Source organism: Danio aesculapii, chromosome 22 (genome assembly GCF_903798145.1).
Source record: "Danio aesculapii chromosome 22, fDanAes4.1, whole genome shotgun sequence".
Taxonomy (NCBI): Eukaryota; Metazoa; Chordata; class Actinopteri; order Cypriniformes; family Danionidae; genus Danio; species Danio aesculapii.
In genome coordinates, this window is record NC_079456.1 from 8,167,857 (window position 1) to 8,186,769 (window position 18,913).

Consider the following 18,913-nt stretch of genomic DNA (forward strand, 5'->3'; position numbering starts at 1 on the left):
TTGTCTGCAATGAAATTCAAGTCAAAGTATATTTAGAAATTACTTCTTTTTTCATTTGCGTTTTCCATACTGTCCCAACCTTTTCTGATCTGCGACTGTAGATATTTCCGCAGCGCGCAACACTTCAAGCTTTACATTATTCAAACACTATTAATAACCGAATGGAAAGTATTTGTAAACATTACCAGCATGAGAAAACAGACTTCAGCAATCGATCAAATCGAGTTTTAATTGCACTCGTTATCACGTGAACAGCTTTGTTTGGTTTAGCCTATATGTGCACAAAAAAAATAGACACCATGATGAGACGTAAGATCTGAATCAGCTCAAAACATTTGATGATAGTAATATATATGAAAATACATGCATATTGCTGTTTTACCACAATATTAAATGTGGTAAATTAACATGTTTAATATCAGTAAAAAACTCATTCTACAACATAACATACATCATCATATTATAAAAACACATTTATGAGTGTATTTACTTCTGGAACACACATTTTAGAGCGTTTGCTCACCTGTCTCCGATGGATATTAAGTGGATGTCTGGAATGTATTCATATTCATCTCATGATTTAGAATGAAACAAAAAAAAACATTTATTTAAACATGCAATCTAGGTTACTACTGTTTCAGGCCCTGAGATTCATGTTTCACTTGAAAGTCTAAAAGTAACAACCTTACACTGATTATGTGACGTCCCATGTTTAGTGTCCATCAATATGTCTCAGTCTGATTATAGGACGCCTCACTTCTAGTGTTCATCGGTTGGTCATTGGACATCCTATAGTTAGCGTTCATTTCTGTATGAGTAGAGGATGAGTCGTCATCCTGATTGACCTGCAAGAAAACAGCTTCACTGAAGGTCAAAGACATGAACATGATTGAGGTTTTAAAAATGTTTAGGATATTTAATTTGCTGTCACATTTCCTAAACAATGATACTCTGCATCTAACACGCTTGATGTTTGAAGAAGATATCATTGGTATTTATAATACTCAAAATTAAGTTAAGCTTCGTGATTTCATATTACTTTTCAGCTTAGTTTATTTTGAGTTATGTTCCGCTTAGGTGTAGAAAAAAAAAAACAAGTTCCTGATCCCATTCCAGCACTCTATTAGCTTGAAAGGGTGAATTTTACAGGAAAACAGACAATTCTGATCTGATTCAAGCCAACTCGCTTTAACATTATTAGTGTTGGGGTTGAGTCCACCTTTGGTGAGTCCAAGTCAAGACCAAGTCCTTAACCAGTCGAGTCCAAGTCCAAGTCAGAGTCCAAAATGGGTCAAGTCAGACTTAAGTCCAAGTCATTAGCAGTCCGAGTCAAGTCCGACTGAGTCCAGAAAGTCATAAAATTCATTCATTCATTTTCCTTCGGCTTAGTCCCCTATTTATCATGGGTCGCCACAGCGGAATGAACCACCAACTAGTCCAGCATAAGTTTTACGAAGCGGATGCCCTTCCAGCCGCAACCCATACACTCTCATTCACACCCACACTCATACACTACGGCCAACTAGTATGATAACTGGATATCCTGACAGTGATGTTGTGAAAACAGTCACGCAGGAAAACTTTGAATCTTTTTCCTTCGATTTTATTTCGACCATATTTACAAAATAATAATAATACAAACAGCTAAACTGTTGACTTACAAGGTTTATGCATTTATCAATGAAGGAAATCCACAATTTGAACCCTTTACGCATGGTCTTGCATTAAGAAACAAAATCGAGTCTGGATTGTATAGCTTCGCAATCCGGATCTGGACCGGAGTCCAGTACAAGTTCACCCGAGTCTGTGACAAGTCCAAGTCCAAACTAAATTGGAGTCTGGACTCGGGTCCGAGTCCAAGTTCGAGTACCCCAACACCAAACATTACCTTGACGAGTGTGGAACAAACCAGATGGTACAGATGCTCACCGATGACCCAACAACTGTCAGCTTGATGTGTTTCAGTCTTAAGGATAGTCTGTGAGTTGGTCTTAGTGGTTTAGGAGTCCTCTTTACTACTCGTTTCACTGATTTAGGAGCTAGTTTCAGTGCTAAAATGCTTTCTTAATATTCATTCATTTTCCTTATTCTCTATTTCAGAGGTCGCCACAGCGGAATGAACCGCCTTCTTTTTTAATACTGTTAGAAAATGTATTAGTCTTAAATTGATGACTGACGTCCATTATTTTATAGACTTTCTCCTAAATCTGTAAATTAGGAGCTACTTTTAGCCTTAAGTTTGTTTTGTGTTTTCTAGAAGTGCCAAAGACGTACATGCAGAATACCTTCATCCACATCACTGGACTCTGTTTGGGCCGGTGGGTGAACTGTTATCACTGTGCTCAATCCTCCGTCTGATGTCTGTTTGAACAAAAACAGTATTAAACACATTACTTAAAATAATTGATTCACAAAATGGAGCTTATATTTCAGCTCACCTTTTCTTATTGCTTGGGGTTTTAAATAGTAAAATCACAGCAGCAACTGCTGCAACATACAGAATAAGAGTACATATTCCTGCTATAACAGCTGGAGGAAGACCTGGTTCTGGAAATATAAACACAGATGATCATTATTCCTTTTATTCAATATTTACATCTTCAAACTCTGGTCATCACTTGTATGTTATTTCTTTCATCAGTGAATAACCTGATGTGGTCGTACATCATAGTGCCAGGTTAAGAAATACTGCAGTGCTATTCAGGTGAAGCGAATCCTAATCCTATTATGAATATAATGTAATACAATATACAAACAGTATATATATATATATATATATATATATATATATATATATATATATATATATATATATATATATATTTACAGTTGAAGTCAGAATTATTCGGCCCCCTTTCAATTACATTTTTTTCTTTATAAATATTTCCCAAATGATGTTTAACAAAGCAAGGAATTTTTCACAGTATTTCCAATAATATTTTTTCTTCTGGAGAAAGTTTTATTTGTTTTATTTTGGCATTTTAAGGTCAATATTATTACCTCGCTTAAGCTATATATATATTTTCGATTGTCTACAGAACAAACCACTGTTATACAATGATTTGATGTGATTGTACTGAAATTCCCATCTAATATGGTCATGTTGGTTCATTTTCACATCAGTGAGTAAAGTGAGTGAATCTCCCTCCATCACAAACACTGGCAGTCTTTTTATATCATTTCTGTACAAACCTGAAGAAGAAATTAATAGGTAATCATCAGCCAAACAAAAACATTATGTAGGAAAAAAAAGTGCTGAGTGTTTTTCATCGACCACAGAGAATTCATATGATTCATGTCAAGATTACAAGAGTGAAATATCTGTGAGACAGACCGATCTCACTTGTCATAATGAATGAGATCAAAGATGAATATATTCAGAAATGATCATCACTCAGTAATACTCACTTGTGACTGAAACATCGAAACGCTTCCTGGTGTTGCGGATTATCAGCTGGAAGTCTCCAGAGTCTGTGGTTGTGCTGTTCATGATGGTCAGAGATCCGGTCTGATGATCCAGACTCAGTCTGTTTCTGAATCTCTCTTTACACTGATCATCTTCACAGATTTTACTCTGATCTCCAGTGATTTCAGCAATGAGAATGTTGTTAAAATGCCATTTAACATCATCTTGTTGGTTTGTTTTAACACTGGTGTGTAGAGTGAATGAATCTCCCTCCTTCACTGACACTGACTCTTCATCTGTTTCAGCACAGAAAACACCAAGGGCAAAGAAATAAATATTCACATCACTTTTATTGTTAGGTTTTTGTGTGGATGTTTTTTCCATCTGTTTCAAGTTATGAATATTTGGATCACATATCAACAGAATAAAACAGAGACATGATCACAAACTGTAAATTGTAGACACTTGCAATCCATATACTGCCCCAGCAGCTGTTTTTCAGTCATTTAAAACCATAATGTCCCTGTAACGTTATATTTTATTGCACAACAATTAGCTTATCCAGCTTTTTTTTAGGAAAAAGAGGAATCAAAACATGCATGAACTAAGCTGTTGAATGTTCAGCATGCTGCTTGCACATTTTTAAAATGTAAATTTAATTAAATTAGTTTCTAACCGATTGCATATTATGTCGTGGATATACCCCTCTAATGCATAAGCAGTCCTTCTTTGTCTTGTTTTCTCAGATATCTCCCCTGTTTGCCAAAGACTAGTAGTTATCTCCTTAGGAATGTCTGACACTGGTACAAACATGCTGTAATAAACTTGCCAGATGCGAAAGATTGACCGGCTTAACAACAGTAACTAAGGAGGGCAGGGCTTATCAAAAGGTCAATTTTGGGTTTCCTTCGGGTGCTCCGGTTTCCCCACACAGTTCAAAGACATGCACTATAGGTGAATTGAATAAGCTAAATTGGCCGTAGTGTATGTGTGTGAATGAGTGTATGGGTGTTTCCAAGTGCTGGGTTGTGGCTGGAAGGGCAGAAAGGCAGCATTGTTAGCGTCTTTGCCATTCCTTTCCAAAAAGAGGTTGGAAGAGGGCGGAGTCTATAGTTCCCTATCAGGTCAGGAACTTCGACATGTGTGTAGAAGAGACACTAATGGGAGTTCACTTTAAAGAGTTCACTTTTTCGGTCAATCACTTTAAAGGGTAAAAAAAGGGCCAATGAATGCCCATGAGTTGGCACAGCACAACTCTAAAGGTGCTGGTGATAAATCATTAGTAGAGTATATAACCAGCCCTGTTGGAGAGTGTTTCAATTTGTTAAGCAAATTGAGGAATTATACACCACCTTGTAGAGTTGAGGTTTCAAGTGGTTTAGTGAAGCGGTAAGAGTTCTTGACTAGCATGCAAGGATAATGGGTTCAAATTCAGGGTGATGCAGCTATAGATGTTAGTTTTTTAAATGCTCTGTTCATCCGAATGATCACTTTGTGAATAAATATGTCTTGTTTTGGTCACAAAAAATGTACATTATTAAAATACATTAAGGCACAATGTAAGAATATTTGTACAAGTCGTCATTCAAACTCGGGCCATTTGCAGCACAGTTAAGGCGCACTCACACTATGCTATCCGAATCGTGCCCAGGTGCGTTTCCTGGATAGTTTGAGAAGTGTGAGTGCTCTGAATCGAGCTCAGGGGCAGTTCAGTTGGCCGGCCCTGGCCCAGTTGGAGAGGTGTGCCAAAGCACGGTTCACTAGGCTTTGGCACGGTACGCTTGTAGTGTGAGTGCAAAGCGCGCCTGAGCCCAAAACTGAAGACGAGACGAGACGTGACTTTTAAGGGACTGCTTCATATGGATTTATTAATCATTCTTACTGTTCAATGAACGCCAACTGTCGTAGTTTATTAAAGACGCAAACTCCTCACTGCACGTCAGCTGCACTTTTAGCAAACCTCCTAATTCCTGCAGCACGAGGACTTTTATGATTATTTATGAGCGTCAAAAGTGGCTGATCTGTTCGGAGAAATATTTGACTGCGTGTTCACCGCATATCAAACGACTTAAATGATAGCAATGTCCACTGTGCTGAGCGAGAGTGCTTCTCTTCTGTTAAACTGAACAGCGCATTATCGATGACGTAAGCGTGGTCAGGCTCGGATGCAGTATGAGTGCAGGCTGTCGGGGGACAAGTGTGCTTCTGCACGGTACAAGGCAACTGTACATACGCCCTTGCTCTGTGCACGAACACAGTCCACTAGGCTACATGAATGATTTTTTCCGACCCTGTCAGTCAAATGCAGATTCGTCAAATCTCGAAACGCTTCTGAAATGACCGATGCTTAGAATCACTTTAATCACATGACCTGGTCTTTTGAAACACTTTAGTCACGTGACCTGGGTGTTTTGAATCGCCTTAGGCACGTGACCTGGGTGGTTCGGATCATGCTTCGGTGCAGTGTTGACACACTTGTGCTTCGGGATCTCGACACTGTGTCGAAACGTCAGTTTCATGTCAGCCATCCCTACAGAAGAGATAACATCTGCAGAGCTGAACCCAGAGAGATCAAGCTTCATGTATCCAGTGTGGGTGACGATGCAGACTGCGGCGGTTGAGCTGGGTAATTCTACCATATACCATCTCATACCATCAGGGTCCCTGAGATGACTAAGTGCTGATGGGTTTCCCCTTTCTCACTCGTTGCACCTTTAAACTTTATGCATGCAATCTTGAGTGTATATTATTGCAGCGATCGCATTCTCCAGCTTTAACTGTGCTTGTCTGCATGCATGCACCTGCCATGTGAGTTTCTTCTGAATTCACTCAGCACTTTCTGTAACTCCTCAGCAAGTTCCGTCAGCCAGTTGCTTCTGCCAAATGCTTTCGGTTTCGTTAGTTCCACCTAATTCCTTCATGCATTTATTAATATGAAGTGCAAATCTGCAATTTTACTTTACACCTATCTCCGGATGATGGACACAGGTATGGTTTTTCCTGGTGATGGCCTTAACCCAGGAGCCAAAACAGTCCTGCCTGTACCCCCCCCTGCATTTGGAGCAGCAGCGGTGGTGGTGGTGGAGAAGGGTGCCCTATGCCTGGCCGTGACACCTCGACAGAGCAAGACCCATTTGTAGGAAGATGACGCGTTGAGGCCCTGCCCCCCACCCCATCTTTCGGGCCTTACCCACCCCACCCGGGGAGGCTACATGGTTGATCCTGCTAGTAATATATGCTTGTCTCAAAGATTAAGCAATTAAGCAAAGTCTAAGTGCACACGACCGGTACAGTGAAACTGCAAATGGCTCATTAAGTCAGTTATGGTTCCTTTGATTGCTCCACCTCGTTACTTGGATAATTATAGCAATTTCAGAACTTATACATGCCAACGAGTGCAGGGAAACCTCCCCCCAGCCAAACAGCGGTATTAGCCACGGACACATGCATTTATCAGATCCAGAAACCCATGCAGGTCTGCGGCGTTGGAGGGGGGCTCGCACTCCCCTGATGATACTTCTATAGGGGAAGATGTCACAAAGATCTAAATGTTTAGTCTGCTTGCCATGCATGGGTGGTTTTGCACCTGTGGACAGCCACACACCTTCCTATGAAACACCTCTGCCTTTTTTCAGTAAATGCTCTTTGACTTAACTGAGGTTCACCTGGAACTGGCAGATGACACTACTAAATAAGCACTGCTGGATGAGTGTTTCTCAATCCCGGTCCTTGTGACACTCCTCACTGCACATTTTGTATGTGTCTCTTTTACTTTAGACACTTTTTTTAATTCAACAAGTGCCCTGCAAAGTGGACTCCACAGGATATTCCACTATGATTTTATTTTGAAGGGAGCATATAGGTTTCCTTCAATTGGAATTTTAGCGAGTGATAGGAGAATTCATATTGTATTTAATTATGGAGGTATATTATGTCACACGTCTTAATCAACAGATGTCATGTTATAGTTAAACACCGTTAAGTGATTCATTGAGAAACTCTGCGCTCGCTGCCTGTAATGTTAACTTACACTATGCTAGCTCACTATCCTCAGCCCGTTCTTAATTTTGATTCTGTAAAATATCCAAGAAACACAGTAAAAATGGACCTCATTAAGTCTCAACCTTTATTACAGCTCATGACGGACATTTCTCAAAGAGGGAATAACAAACATCTTACCTGAGACTGTATGTGGGGAGCTTGAGTGGCCAGTAGGTGTGCCCTTGTGATCAATGACTCTCGCTTGTTTATCAATGCCTGTAACAGCGGTGACGTAATTTTGACAGTGGAGTGTCGCTGTTTGATTCGTACTCGTATTTCTTGTTTGTAAAGTACACGCACCGTAAATTTATCAGTCGTATACAAACAGACAGGGTGTGTTTGTGAATCCATGCATGGAGCTCTTCTAATGAGCTGGTTATCTAAATCAGGTGTGTTAAATAATATGCAGGCGCGAGAACTGGGATTGAGAAACGCTGTTCTAGAGAGGAGAAGAAAGAATCGGCGGATACCTTTGACAACGGTCAACCATGCAGATTGATAGGAGATCCCGACAGAATTGCCCACCAAGCAAGTATACTCCCCAGCATCCTCAAAGGACACGTTCCTCAACTGGAGCACTTCCATCTCCTTGTCGGTGGTGTTGAGGCCAGCCGCCTGGAAGAGAACGAGAAAAGCAGACCCCAGACCCAGGAGGTGAGGGGAAGGGAGGAAGAAGCTTGAAGAGATTTGGGAAGCCATTGCATATGGACATAGGATAACTCACGATACAATATTTTGCCCCTGATAATGACATATCAGAGATTCTGTGATATATTGATATATGACCAAAAAAAAATCCACGATATTTGTAAATAAAGTGGGAAAATGTATCCAAAAGTTATAAGATGCATTTTTGTCACTGTTGTAGATGTGTGAACTCTTTCTGTGGTTGTCTGTGTTGTTATCACGTGGTTATGTTTTGCTTTACTCCATGTGCATTTGTTTTTGTGTTTCTGTGTTGCGATCACATGTTTCATTGCTTATTGCCGATCAGCAAGGGTTAATTTCCGCACCTATATCTGAGCGACAATTCTTTGCTTTGTTGTCAGTTTGTTTTTTTCACTGCTAAAGGTGTGCCCCTATCTAGGGGGCTTCTATTCAAATGACCATTTGTTCACTATAGGTAGTAACTCTTCAGATCTAACATGCCACTAAATGCAAATGCCTATTGTTGTTCCACACACACCCCTCCTTGGAGGAGATTCTGTCTTGATCTGACGACTTAAGGAAAAGTGTCAAGAAGTTCGGGGTGATTCTGTAATGAGATTAGCCAGTAGTATAGAGCTCTCATGCTCTATGCTATGAATTTTATTGAAAGTCAGATATGAATCTTAGATCTATCTTTGAGAATTTGATGTCTTGTATTGATCGTTTATGAATTGACTGAATAATTGGCATAATGCACATTCACCTGACTAATAAATTGTTATGTTTTAGATTGTTGTAATTTATCTTGTATTATTAACTCTAGTAGATTACGTTAAGTCTATAACACCACCAGCCTCTGTACAGGTTAGTAACGGACTAAAATATGAAAGATCGAGCAACGTGACATGTTATACGATGTTCTTGGAGCTCCGACCGGCACATTGGCATTAATTCCAGTATACGTAGACTGTAAAAGGTTTTTCTATTGAGAACAACAGAATATTGTTGAGACCAGTCTTAATGTGGGTAGGCCTTTATCGCTAAACTTATAATACTATTTAAATCATTTGGTGATTATTCAAAGTTAATAGTGTAAGTAAATTGGTCTGCTTGATTGTATATTAATGATCATGGTATCGTAGTTTTGTTTCAATTTAGTAGATAGCAGATCTATGGGGACCGCACATAAAATATTCTAAAATGAGTAGTGGCAAGTAGGGTTCTGCCTTTTAGGATAGTGGTTAATCGCCTTTGTTTAGTAAGGGTGTCATGATCCTCCAAATCCTGGATTCGATTACATTTTCGATTCTAAAGTCACGATTCGATTCGATTCTCGATTTAAAAAAGAAAAATTTGAAAGCACAAGCTATGCCATTTTAGGACTTTTATGCAATATAATAACATTTGACCTTTGTGCGCTGTGACAGTCATGAAGCTCTGTGTTGCTCTGGAGGTCCAGCAATCTGCAGTCAAGGCTACTAACTGTGCACTGCTAAGACTTTAAATAACTTTCTCCTTCACATTACTGTACATGGAGGGTATCACCGTAGCTGTGAGATACTTGGAATTTTGTAGCACGGTTCTAGCACGCAAATTAAATGCCTAAAGCCGGAGTTTTTAACCACTGAATAAGGTCACATGTCCGCGGCTATAAATACTCCTACCGTACTTGTAATTGCCTTTGCACGTGTTGAGTTACTTAGCAGTTTTATTCCAAATGAAGACGGGAGAGTACTTTGTATTACACTTGTCGGTTTAACAGATACATTTCTACGTTTTTGTGGTGCCTGCGGAGATGCCCTGCCATGTTAGTCGTGCTGCCAGTGGAATAATGTGGTATATGCAGAGCTTAATTTGAGCCGGAACATGCTGGATTTGGATCCGGCGCCTCTGAAATCTGATCCAGAACCTCATCTTACTGATCACCCTCCCCAACCGCCCTCCTCCTGTTCACTTTCACTTTCTTCCGCGACTCCCCAACCCTCTTCACTTTCGTCTGCGGGACCTCGCAATTCACAAATTCAGCACTGGGTATAAGAACATAGAAGAGCTTGCAAACTGTGGGGGGTTTTTTTGCCGACAACATGAACGTTGTCAACATAACTCACTGGAAATCCAAAATACTTCCACACTGGCAACTTCAGTGAAAGATGAGGGTTTCGAGTTCTGTAGACCGGTCTTCTGCGTCTGCAGTTGCCATGCTATCTTTTGGCTGTTTGTTGTAGCTGTTAGGTTGACTCGCAGCACTTCAACAAGCATTTTTTTTTCGCTTGGCAACCCAAGCTGACGTGACATGGGGGCGTGGCAGCATCGACGATTCCCTTTTTTGATTTGATAATCGAGATTGAGCATAAATTTCGATCGATTTCGATTTAAAATGGAAATCGTGACACCCTTACTGTTTAGTGAGCAAGACTGACATGCTTGTGTTTAAGAGATTGTATACTCGGCCAGTACAAGACTCAGGATGTTATAAGAATCCAAATGAACGAGTGTAATATATAGAAACAAGATTAAATAAAATAATGAAACATTCATCTAAATTAAAGATTACAATAAGCTTCTTAATACTTTATGATTGGAGTCAGATAAAACTAAGATACAATTTTTAATTTTCTAAACCACCTCATATTAAAAATGGAGTCAGATATGAGTTAAATTGAAATTAATTCAACATTGTGCACTGGAAAGACCGCACACGCAGTGAACCTTCGTCCACCAGTAGATACCATCATTGAACTAACTGGCTGGATCTTACATGTTATACAAAGATGCAAATTCCTCACTGCACTTCAGCTGCCAGCTTTAGCAAACCTCCTAATACGTGCAGCACATGGAATATTATGAAACTTGATGAGCGTCAAAAGTGGTAGATCTGTTCAACAAAATATTCGGCGTTGTGTAACTGTCCCACAAAATTATAACTAAAGAAATCTGCACTGGGCAAGGTCGCTTCTCTTCATGTTTTCTTCAAAACAGTCGCATTGATGACGTTCATCAAGTGTGCTTGGAAAGTAAAAATGCAACCTGAGCGCAGGTTGTCGAGGGAGAGGGGAGGGGAAACAATTGCCAGTCACAGTTCAAGCCAACCATGCCTATTGTGAGTACAACCTTAAACATATGGATCACCAGAATTGAGAAATCTGACAGCACTTCAAGCTGAAACGTTTACCTTTAGTACGCGCACGTAAGGGATTCCGTCAGGTCCTTCTTGGCTTCCGTTTACCCAAATGTGTTTGATCCATTGGATGTGAGGTTGAGAATCGCTTATTAATTTGCACACAAACTCTACATCACTGCCGACCACGGCTGTTCGGTTTGCAGGGAGTCCAGGGTACATGATGGGTCTCTGAGGCAATGATTCTGCAATGTGCACAAAGAGAGGAAATGGTTGGATTGAATGGACCCTTTTTACAAGACTGTTTTGACGTGTTTAACAGTCATCAGCATCTCAAATCCTTAAAAGTCTTTAATATTTAGATTTTATTTCAAACTTATGAACAATTATGTGTATTTATGTATGTATTATATCATCTTTGCATCAAGTTACAAATAGTGATGTTTTTTAGACAAATTTCGGGAGGAGCACGCGCAGAAGTTTCAGTATCAAATACGTCATTGACAATTATTCTATTATCCAATCAGTGCTTGACCAAACCCCTATATATACCAAAGCTGTCTTACCTGCAGCATCTCACAACTTTAGCATCCCTCCACCACCCCGTCACCTCCCCTCTTAAGCGTTACAATCCCGGGGGGATCGTTCTGGGGCCGGGCTAGATACTTCGCTCAAATCCCAATTCCTCTCTGTTTCCTGATAAGGGGAATAACTCGAGTTCGGGTGTCTTCCCTGAGCTCAGAGCCCTCTCCCCGGACAGCACGCCAAATACGCTTTATTCTGAAACTATTGCAAGTGTGAACTCGTGAAATGAATTACCACTTATGGAAGGTGTTTCTAATGCAGCGTCTATGGGAGCAGGACAGTAAACTTGATGTTGTTTTCTCTTCTGGCTGCAGTTCTAAGTCTCACACTATATTTTTCCTTTTTCTGAAAGCCTTGATAATATCATTGTGGAGTTTTTCTTTTATTATTTCAGTCAATAGGATTGAATTTTTTTTTTGCTGTACTCCCATTCACTGCGCTCTAAGTTTGCCAACTATGACAACTTCCACTGCTGAGAAACCCGGAAATGTGAAGAGTCTATTGTGATATTAATTGCTAAAATATCATTGGTTAAAACTGAGATGTTACTGACCCACTACGTGCAGCTGATAGGTGTGGTTGATGCTCCCGAATTCGTTCTCCACCAGGCACGTGTAGTTGCCATTGTCTGAGGGCACCAACGACTCCATGACTATGGCCCACATGTTTTCCCGCAGCTTGGAATGGATAAAGAAATGTTCTTAAAATTAAATATTCACAATTTTTACGTGCATAATTCAATAAGCAAATCTCTCAGGCCCTATTATGACCTAATATGAACACGTGTTTACAGTGATCCAATCACAATGGGGTATACGCACAACAGACTTTTAATTTTCAGTCAGCCATCCTGATTGATTCTGGTGAACTGTCGGGCATTACAAAACTGCCACATTTAAAACTTGTTTTTTTAATTTGTGATCTTTACTGTTTGATTGTTATACAATATAAAGTGGGTATCAGACCAGAAAAGAAGTACTGCATTACATTACATTGTTTCGCGTCATGTCTTAAAAATATGTATACAATATTTTCAATGGAGTTTCTGATGGCGCTTGCTCTTAATGCAGTCTCACAAGTCTATATGAATCGGAAGCATCTAAGACTTTAATTTCAGTATGATGTGCTCCTGACTGAAATGGAATATTGAGTAGGGGCGGGGCTTTCTATTTCCTCATCATTCCCTCGTAGCCAACTAATATTAAAAGGGGCGTGGTTAAGAATATAGTGGCTGTTTACTTTTACTACAGTAAACAGGTTGTATTGCAGTTTTCCCCAACCTTTTTATCACCGCGGACCGGCCAACGCTTTACAATTTTCTTGGAGACCGGGGTGTGGGTTTGTAGGTTGCTAGGCTACCATCAACCGTTTTCTCAGAGGATGACAAGCTGACAAAACATTGCTGTCACTCTGATACAAGTTTTATTTATGGAGAAAATAAAAAACGGACGGGTTGCACGGTGGCGCAGTGGGTAGCACGTTCACCTCACAGCAAGAAGATCACAGGTTCGAGCCTCAGCTGGGTCAGTTGGCGTTTCTGTGTGGAGTTTGAATGTTCTCCCTGTTTTCGCGTGGGTTTCCTCCGGGTGCTCCGAGTGAATTGGGTAGGCTAAATTGTCCGTAGTGTATGAGCATGAATGAGTGTGTATGAATGTTACCCAGAGATGGGTTGTGGTTGGAAGGGCATCCGCTGCGTAAAACATATGCTGGATAAGTTGGCGGTTCATTCCGCTGTTGCGACTCCAGATTAATAAAAGGACTAAGCTGAAAAGAAAATGAATGAATGAATGAATGAATGAATGAATGAATGAAAACGGACTGCAGTGTTTGGGTGCTCTGTGTTTGTCTGAGATCATTAATCTACTGAAATGTTATTCCATACAAAGTATGAAGCTGACCGGTCAGTTCTTGTCACGTGACTCGCAATGCACTGGCGTCATTCATTCAACTGGATGCGTTTGGAAGGCGTGAGCGCATCACGCCGCTTGCGCATACAAGCCACGCACCTCCACTGAAAAAACTTAGGCAAACTCTAGAAAAGGCCCCCAAAAGGCCGCCGTCATTTACGATCTCCAGCAGTTGATCTTCTTACACAGACATGGTGGATTCACCTGATTTGTTGACAAATGGGTTGTGGATCCATTCCTTGGCAGTTCGTGGGTCCTTCACTGGGCCTTTTCCCCTTCAGAATTAAGCTTTCCAAAGACGTCAGTTCCTTACTCATATTGCTGCTTTTGAGTTAAATTTGGGCGCTCAAGTAACTGAGATGCAAGCGAGAGAATACGGCCATTTTTTAAAAATAAAAGATTTTTCAAAATAAAAGATCGTTCAGATACAGATAATAAATAAAATGGAAATAATCAATGATTTCTTGCGCGGCCCGGTACCAATATAATGGTTCACTATATAACACTACACTATTTATTAGGATTTACTATAGTATTTTTTTCACTGCTTTAAAAATGGTTATTAAAGCAAATATTTTTTAATCTTTAAAGCCAACCATAAGCAACCTGAACTTCAGTGTTTAGATCGGGGTGTGTGTGTGTGTGTTTTGAGGTGTCCTGTTTGGAGGGTTCAGATTTAGGCTGTGATTTTGGCGTATTGTGAGATGAACTATCAGCTTACCTTCTCTGGTCTCTAAATGAGGGCTGAATGTCGCACACAACAGTGAGATCAGCACACCACTGATAATTAGGGTTGGGTACCGAAACCTATGTAACCAGTATGCACCGGACCAAATCAGCATATGAATTTCAGTGCCTAATTTCGGTGCCACTGGCACAGCGACAAGGACATAAGAAGCATCAAGGGGTGCACCGAAGCACACATAAGTACGCATGGTGTCACACCATCTTTAAACATTTAATTGTAAAAAACTTTGAGGGATACAGACCCCGTCTGCGATGTTAGATTTTGTTTTTGTTGCTTAGATATAGAAGGCAACGCGTGCAGTACAGTGCATCAGGTGAGCGACTCCCTTCATCAACATGCATGATAGCATTCCATCAAATTGGCTATATTTTACTAGCAAGGATTCTGACACACCAACGTGAGGCAGATGCTTTCCAAAGTTGCGTGTAAGGGGAACACGTCAAACTTAATGAAACATTTGAGGGTGCAGGTAATCAACTTAAAGGCTTGGGACACCATCACTTTCACTGAGTACATTTACATGGACACCAACACTCTGATTTTAATATAATTAAGACAATATTCTGATTAGGAGTCTACCATGTAAACAGCGATTTTTTTTTATATATTAAAGGACCACAGACACCCGCATCGCAAAATGCGAAAGTGTTTTCTTTCCATTTGTCGTGTGGTATCAATTTCCATTAAAACATCACTCCCACCAGTCCTTACTTAATACTCGCATCAAACACCTCAGTTTGTCACGGGGGCATGAATGAAATGTTCCTGAATGAAAGTGAAAGTGCCGAAATGCAGTTAAAGACGAAAAATAAAAGAGGAACACCCGAAACGACATGAAACTTCGGAGGAAACGCTGGAAAGCACGGTGATGTAAAAACGCTAATGGATCTATGTGCTATAACATGTAAAACTGGATCATGAAAGGAACATTATCATATTATAATCTTATTTAGATTAAGGGAAATCATTAGAGCACTGATGAACCCTGGAAAAAAAGGAGTTCACTAATTTTGATGACAGCTTTTCCGCAGGTTAATAATAAGCTGATGTAATTTTAATTGCATAATGCAAATCTTGCATTCATGCTAACAACCAAATGACAAGAAATATCAACCAAATCAAAAGAAATATATTAATGCAATTCAAATATATATTTGATTTGATGTTTACATTAAACTTTAATTAGATAGTTCAATTAAAATGATTTAAAAATATTTATTTTTTTAAATAATTATGTGGCTCAAAAGTATTTGTTTAGACACCGTTTTGGCTCCGGTACATTTTAAAAGATTCGATTTAGCACCGGTATCGAAATAACCCCAAACGATACCCAAACCTACTGATAATCATACCGTGTAGCCGCCGATGCGTTGGTCTCTGTTGAACTCTTTTCCATTCTTCAGCCAGCGTAGTTTGGGAGTTGGGTTTCCTTCAGCTTGACATTGGAATTTCACCATTTTGCTGACTAGCACAACATAAGGCTTTCTTCTCATCTTTTCAGGTCGGGCCCAGCGAGGTGCCATCGCTAGAGGGAAAATAATGGGGTAATTATCTATAAACAATGCACAGAGGTTTGACTATCAGATTACAAAAAACATGTACAGTTGAAATCAGAATTATTAGGCCCTATTGAAATTGCTCTGTTTATTAGGGGCCGAGCACCGAATGGAATTGATCTGTTTATTATTATCATTATTATTATTAGGCAGCACGGTGGCTTAGTGGTTAGCACTATCGCTTCACAGCAAGAAGATCGCTGGTTTGAGTCCCGACTGGGCCATTTAGCATTTCTGTGGGAAGTTTGCATGTTCTCTCCGTGTTGGCGTGGGTTTCCTCTAGGTGCTCCGGTTTGCCCTACAGTCCAAAGACATGCTCTATAGGTGAATTAGATTAACTTAATTTGCCATAGTGTATGAATGCGTGTGTGAATGAGAGAGTGTATGGGTGTTTCCCAGTACTGGGTTGCGGCTGAAAGGGTATCCGCTGCGTAAAACATATGCTGGAATAGTTTGCAGTTTATTCCACATCAACACATTAATGAAGAGATTTAAATGTACAAGAGTTTTAAACCTACTGACTTACCATTAGAAAAAACGTAGAAGATCTTTTCTCTGCTGCTGCCGCTGGTGCTGTTAATCTTCATCTGATATTCTCCTCTATCTGTAAATATGGTGTTTACGATGGTCAGAGATCCAGTTTGATTGTCCAGCTTCAGTCTGCCTCTGAATCTCTCAGCATCTTCATCACACTGAACATCAGTACAGATATAACTGAGATCTCCTCTGAGTTCGGCTATGCGAATGCCTTCATAAAACCACATAAATCTGTCTTGTTGGTTTGTTTCAACGCCAGTCTGTAGAGTGACGGAATCTCCCCTGCTCACAAACACTTCATCTTTATCAACACCAGACACACCTGGAAGAAAAGACTGGTTTATTAATAGTTCAATAAAAAAAATTATGCGTATTTATATATATATATATATATATACATATTTATATATATATATATATATATATATATATATATATATATATATATATATATATATATATATATATATATATGTATATGTATGTATATGTGTATATATATATATATACATATATATGTATATATATATATATATATATATATATGTGTGTATATATATATATATATATATATATATATATATATATATGTGTGTGTATATATATATATATATATATATATATATATATATATATATATATATATATATATATATATATATATATATATACACACACATATATATATATATATATATATATATATATATATATATATATATATATATATATACATATATATACATATCAGCCACATCAGCAGCATATGGCTACTTCAAAGCAAGATCAATATAGACAAAATCATATTACAATAATAACAGCTTCATAATTCAATAAGAGATGATGCAATTAAATAAATAGAAAATACAAACATTTTAACATTAAAAACATTAGATATGATATTTTAGATATGATAAATGACTCAAAACTCTTCTCAGGGATCCCTGTGCAGTGAAAGACATCTTCCTAACATTAAACAGTTTACTATTAGTGTGACGTCATCACACTAAGTTAAACTAAGTACGAAATAACTCATTTAAAGCCTTGTGAAATACAAAGGATGCTATTTTTCATGATATCCGCGTTTAATATGTCAAACTGAATGTTCATTTACATTCAGTACATTATGTAAGTTGTTTTGGACAAAAGCGTACCTGCTAAAAGACTCATTCATTCAGTTTCTTTTCGGCTTAGTCACTTTATTAATCTAGGGTCGCCACAGCGGAATGAACCGCCAACTTATCCATGTTTTACGCAGCAGATGGTGCACTTCCAGCTGCAACCCATCACTGGGAAAAATCCATAAACTATGGCGTTCACACACACACGCATATTTAGCTTACCCACTTCACCTATATAGCATGTCTTTGTACTTGTGGGAGAAACGGGACCTTCTTGCCTTGAGGGGATCGTGCTACCCACTGCGCCACCGTGACGCCATGTGAATGTAATGTTAACCGTTAACTTTTTTAACTGGACTTCAGCTAAAACTACAGCTCGTTCAGCTTTCATTTTTAACATTAGAAAAGAGAAACACGACAAACAACTTGTGGACCGGAATAACTTACAAAAGCAAAAGTCTTACCGTTCTCAGATACCACTAAACACAGCAGGAAAATGAGTGAAAGAAAATGATGATTCATGTTCATTTTCTGAACAAAGATGGACTTTGATTCCGCGAAATTACGACTAAAACTGATGTTCGACGACAATTACTTTACTAGTTTGAGTGAAGTAATGGGACTCGAGCATAAGGGACTATTTAACAAACTCTCTCCATCTTCATAGTTGCGCGGTGTCGTGTGCACACAGGGACTGGTATTCATACAAAACAAAAGTCTCTTTCATCTCACACATTTAGTAATACAAATGTTATTGGAAAACGTTGTGAAAAAATATTCATGTCATATATTCATGTCATAAGTCTGTGGGTAAAGAAAAATGTTTATTCTCATAATGAATATGACACGTTAAATACATTTCTAAATCTGTGCATGATTTACAAAAGTTCATATAGGACAACAATATCTGTGTCAAAATTATTGTATATCATCATTATTATTATTATTATTTCATTCATTTCTTTTAAGCTTTTACAGACATTGATTTCTCTACAAGAACTCTTTCTTTGTAGAAAAACGCATACTGAGAACTTTTTATACCACTTATATCGAGAGTTTATTAAGCTTTTCCTTTTTATGCTGGTTCTCTTCACTTACGTTAGAGAGAAAAATCGACTGCAAAATTTAGTCAAGACTTGCTCCAAGATTATTGGTCTACCTCTGAGGAGTCTAGTGGAGTTACATGAACAGCAAGTATTAAGGAAAACTCAAAGTGTGATAAGAGATGACTCCCATCCTCTGAAGC

The 18,913-nt window shown here is 39.0% G+C and overlaps 1 protein-coding gene across 4 annotated transcripts; it reads right to left on the reverse strand.

Annotated features, from left to right (window-relative positions):
- Positions 1-477: 477 nt before the first annotated feature.
- Positions 478-18,360, reverse strand: LOC130216510 (fibroblast growth factor receptor 3). 4 transcript variants are annotated; one of them, XM_056448409.1, is made up of 11 exons: positions 18,132-18,360; positions 16,536-16,868; positions 15,806-15,978; positions 12,352-12,475; positions 11,268-11,458; positions 7,918-8,062; positions 7,586-7,663; positions 3,409-3,702; positions 2,439-2,547; positions 2,286-2,361; positions 478-845 (listed from the first exon to the last, which is right to left on the reverse strand). In XM_056448409.1, the coding sequence occupies exons 1-10, from the start codon at positions 18,193-18,195 to the stop codon at positions 2,343-2,345; spliced, it is 1,530 nt and encodes a 509-aa protein (XP_056304384.1). In that variant the 5' UTR covers positions 18,196-18,360; the 3' UTR covers positions 478-845; positions 2,286-2,342. The 4 variants fall into 4 exon arrangements, with proteins under 4 accessions (XP_056304384.1, XP_056304385.1, XP_056304386.1 ...); XM_056448410.1 differs by having other exon boundaries at positions 2,275-2,361; XM_056448411.1 differs by lacking the exon at positions 7,586-7,663.
- Positions 18,361-18,913: the final 553 nt, after the last annotated feature.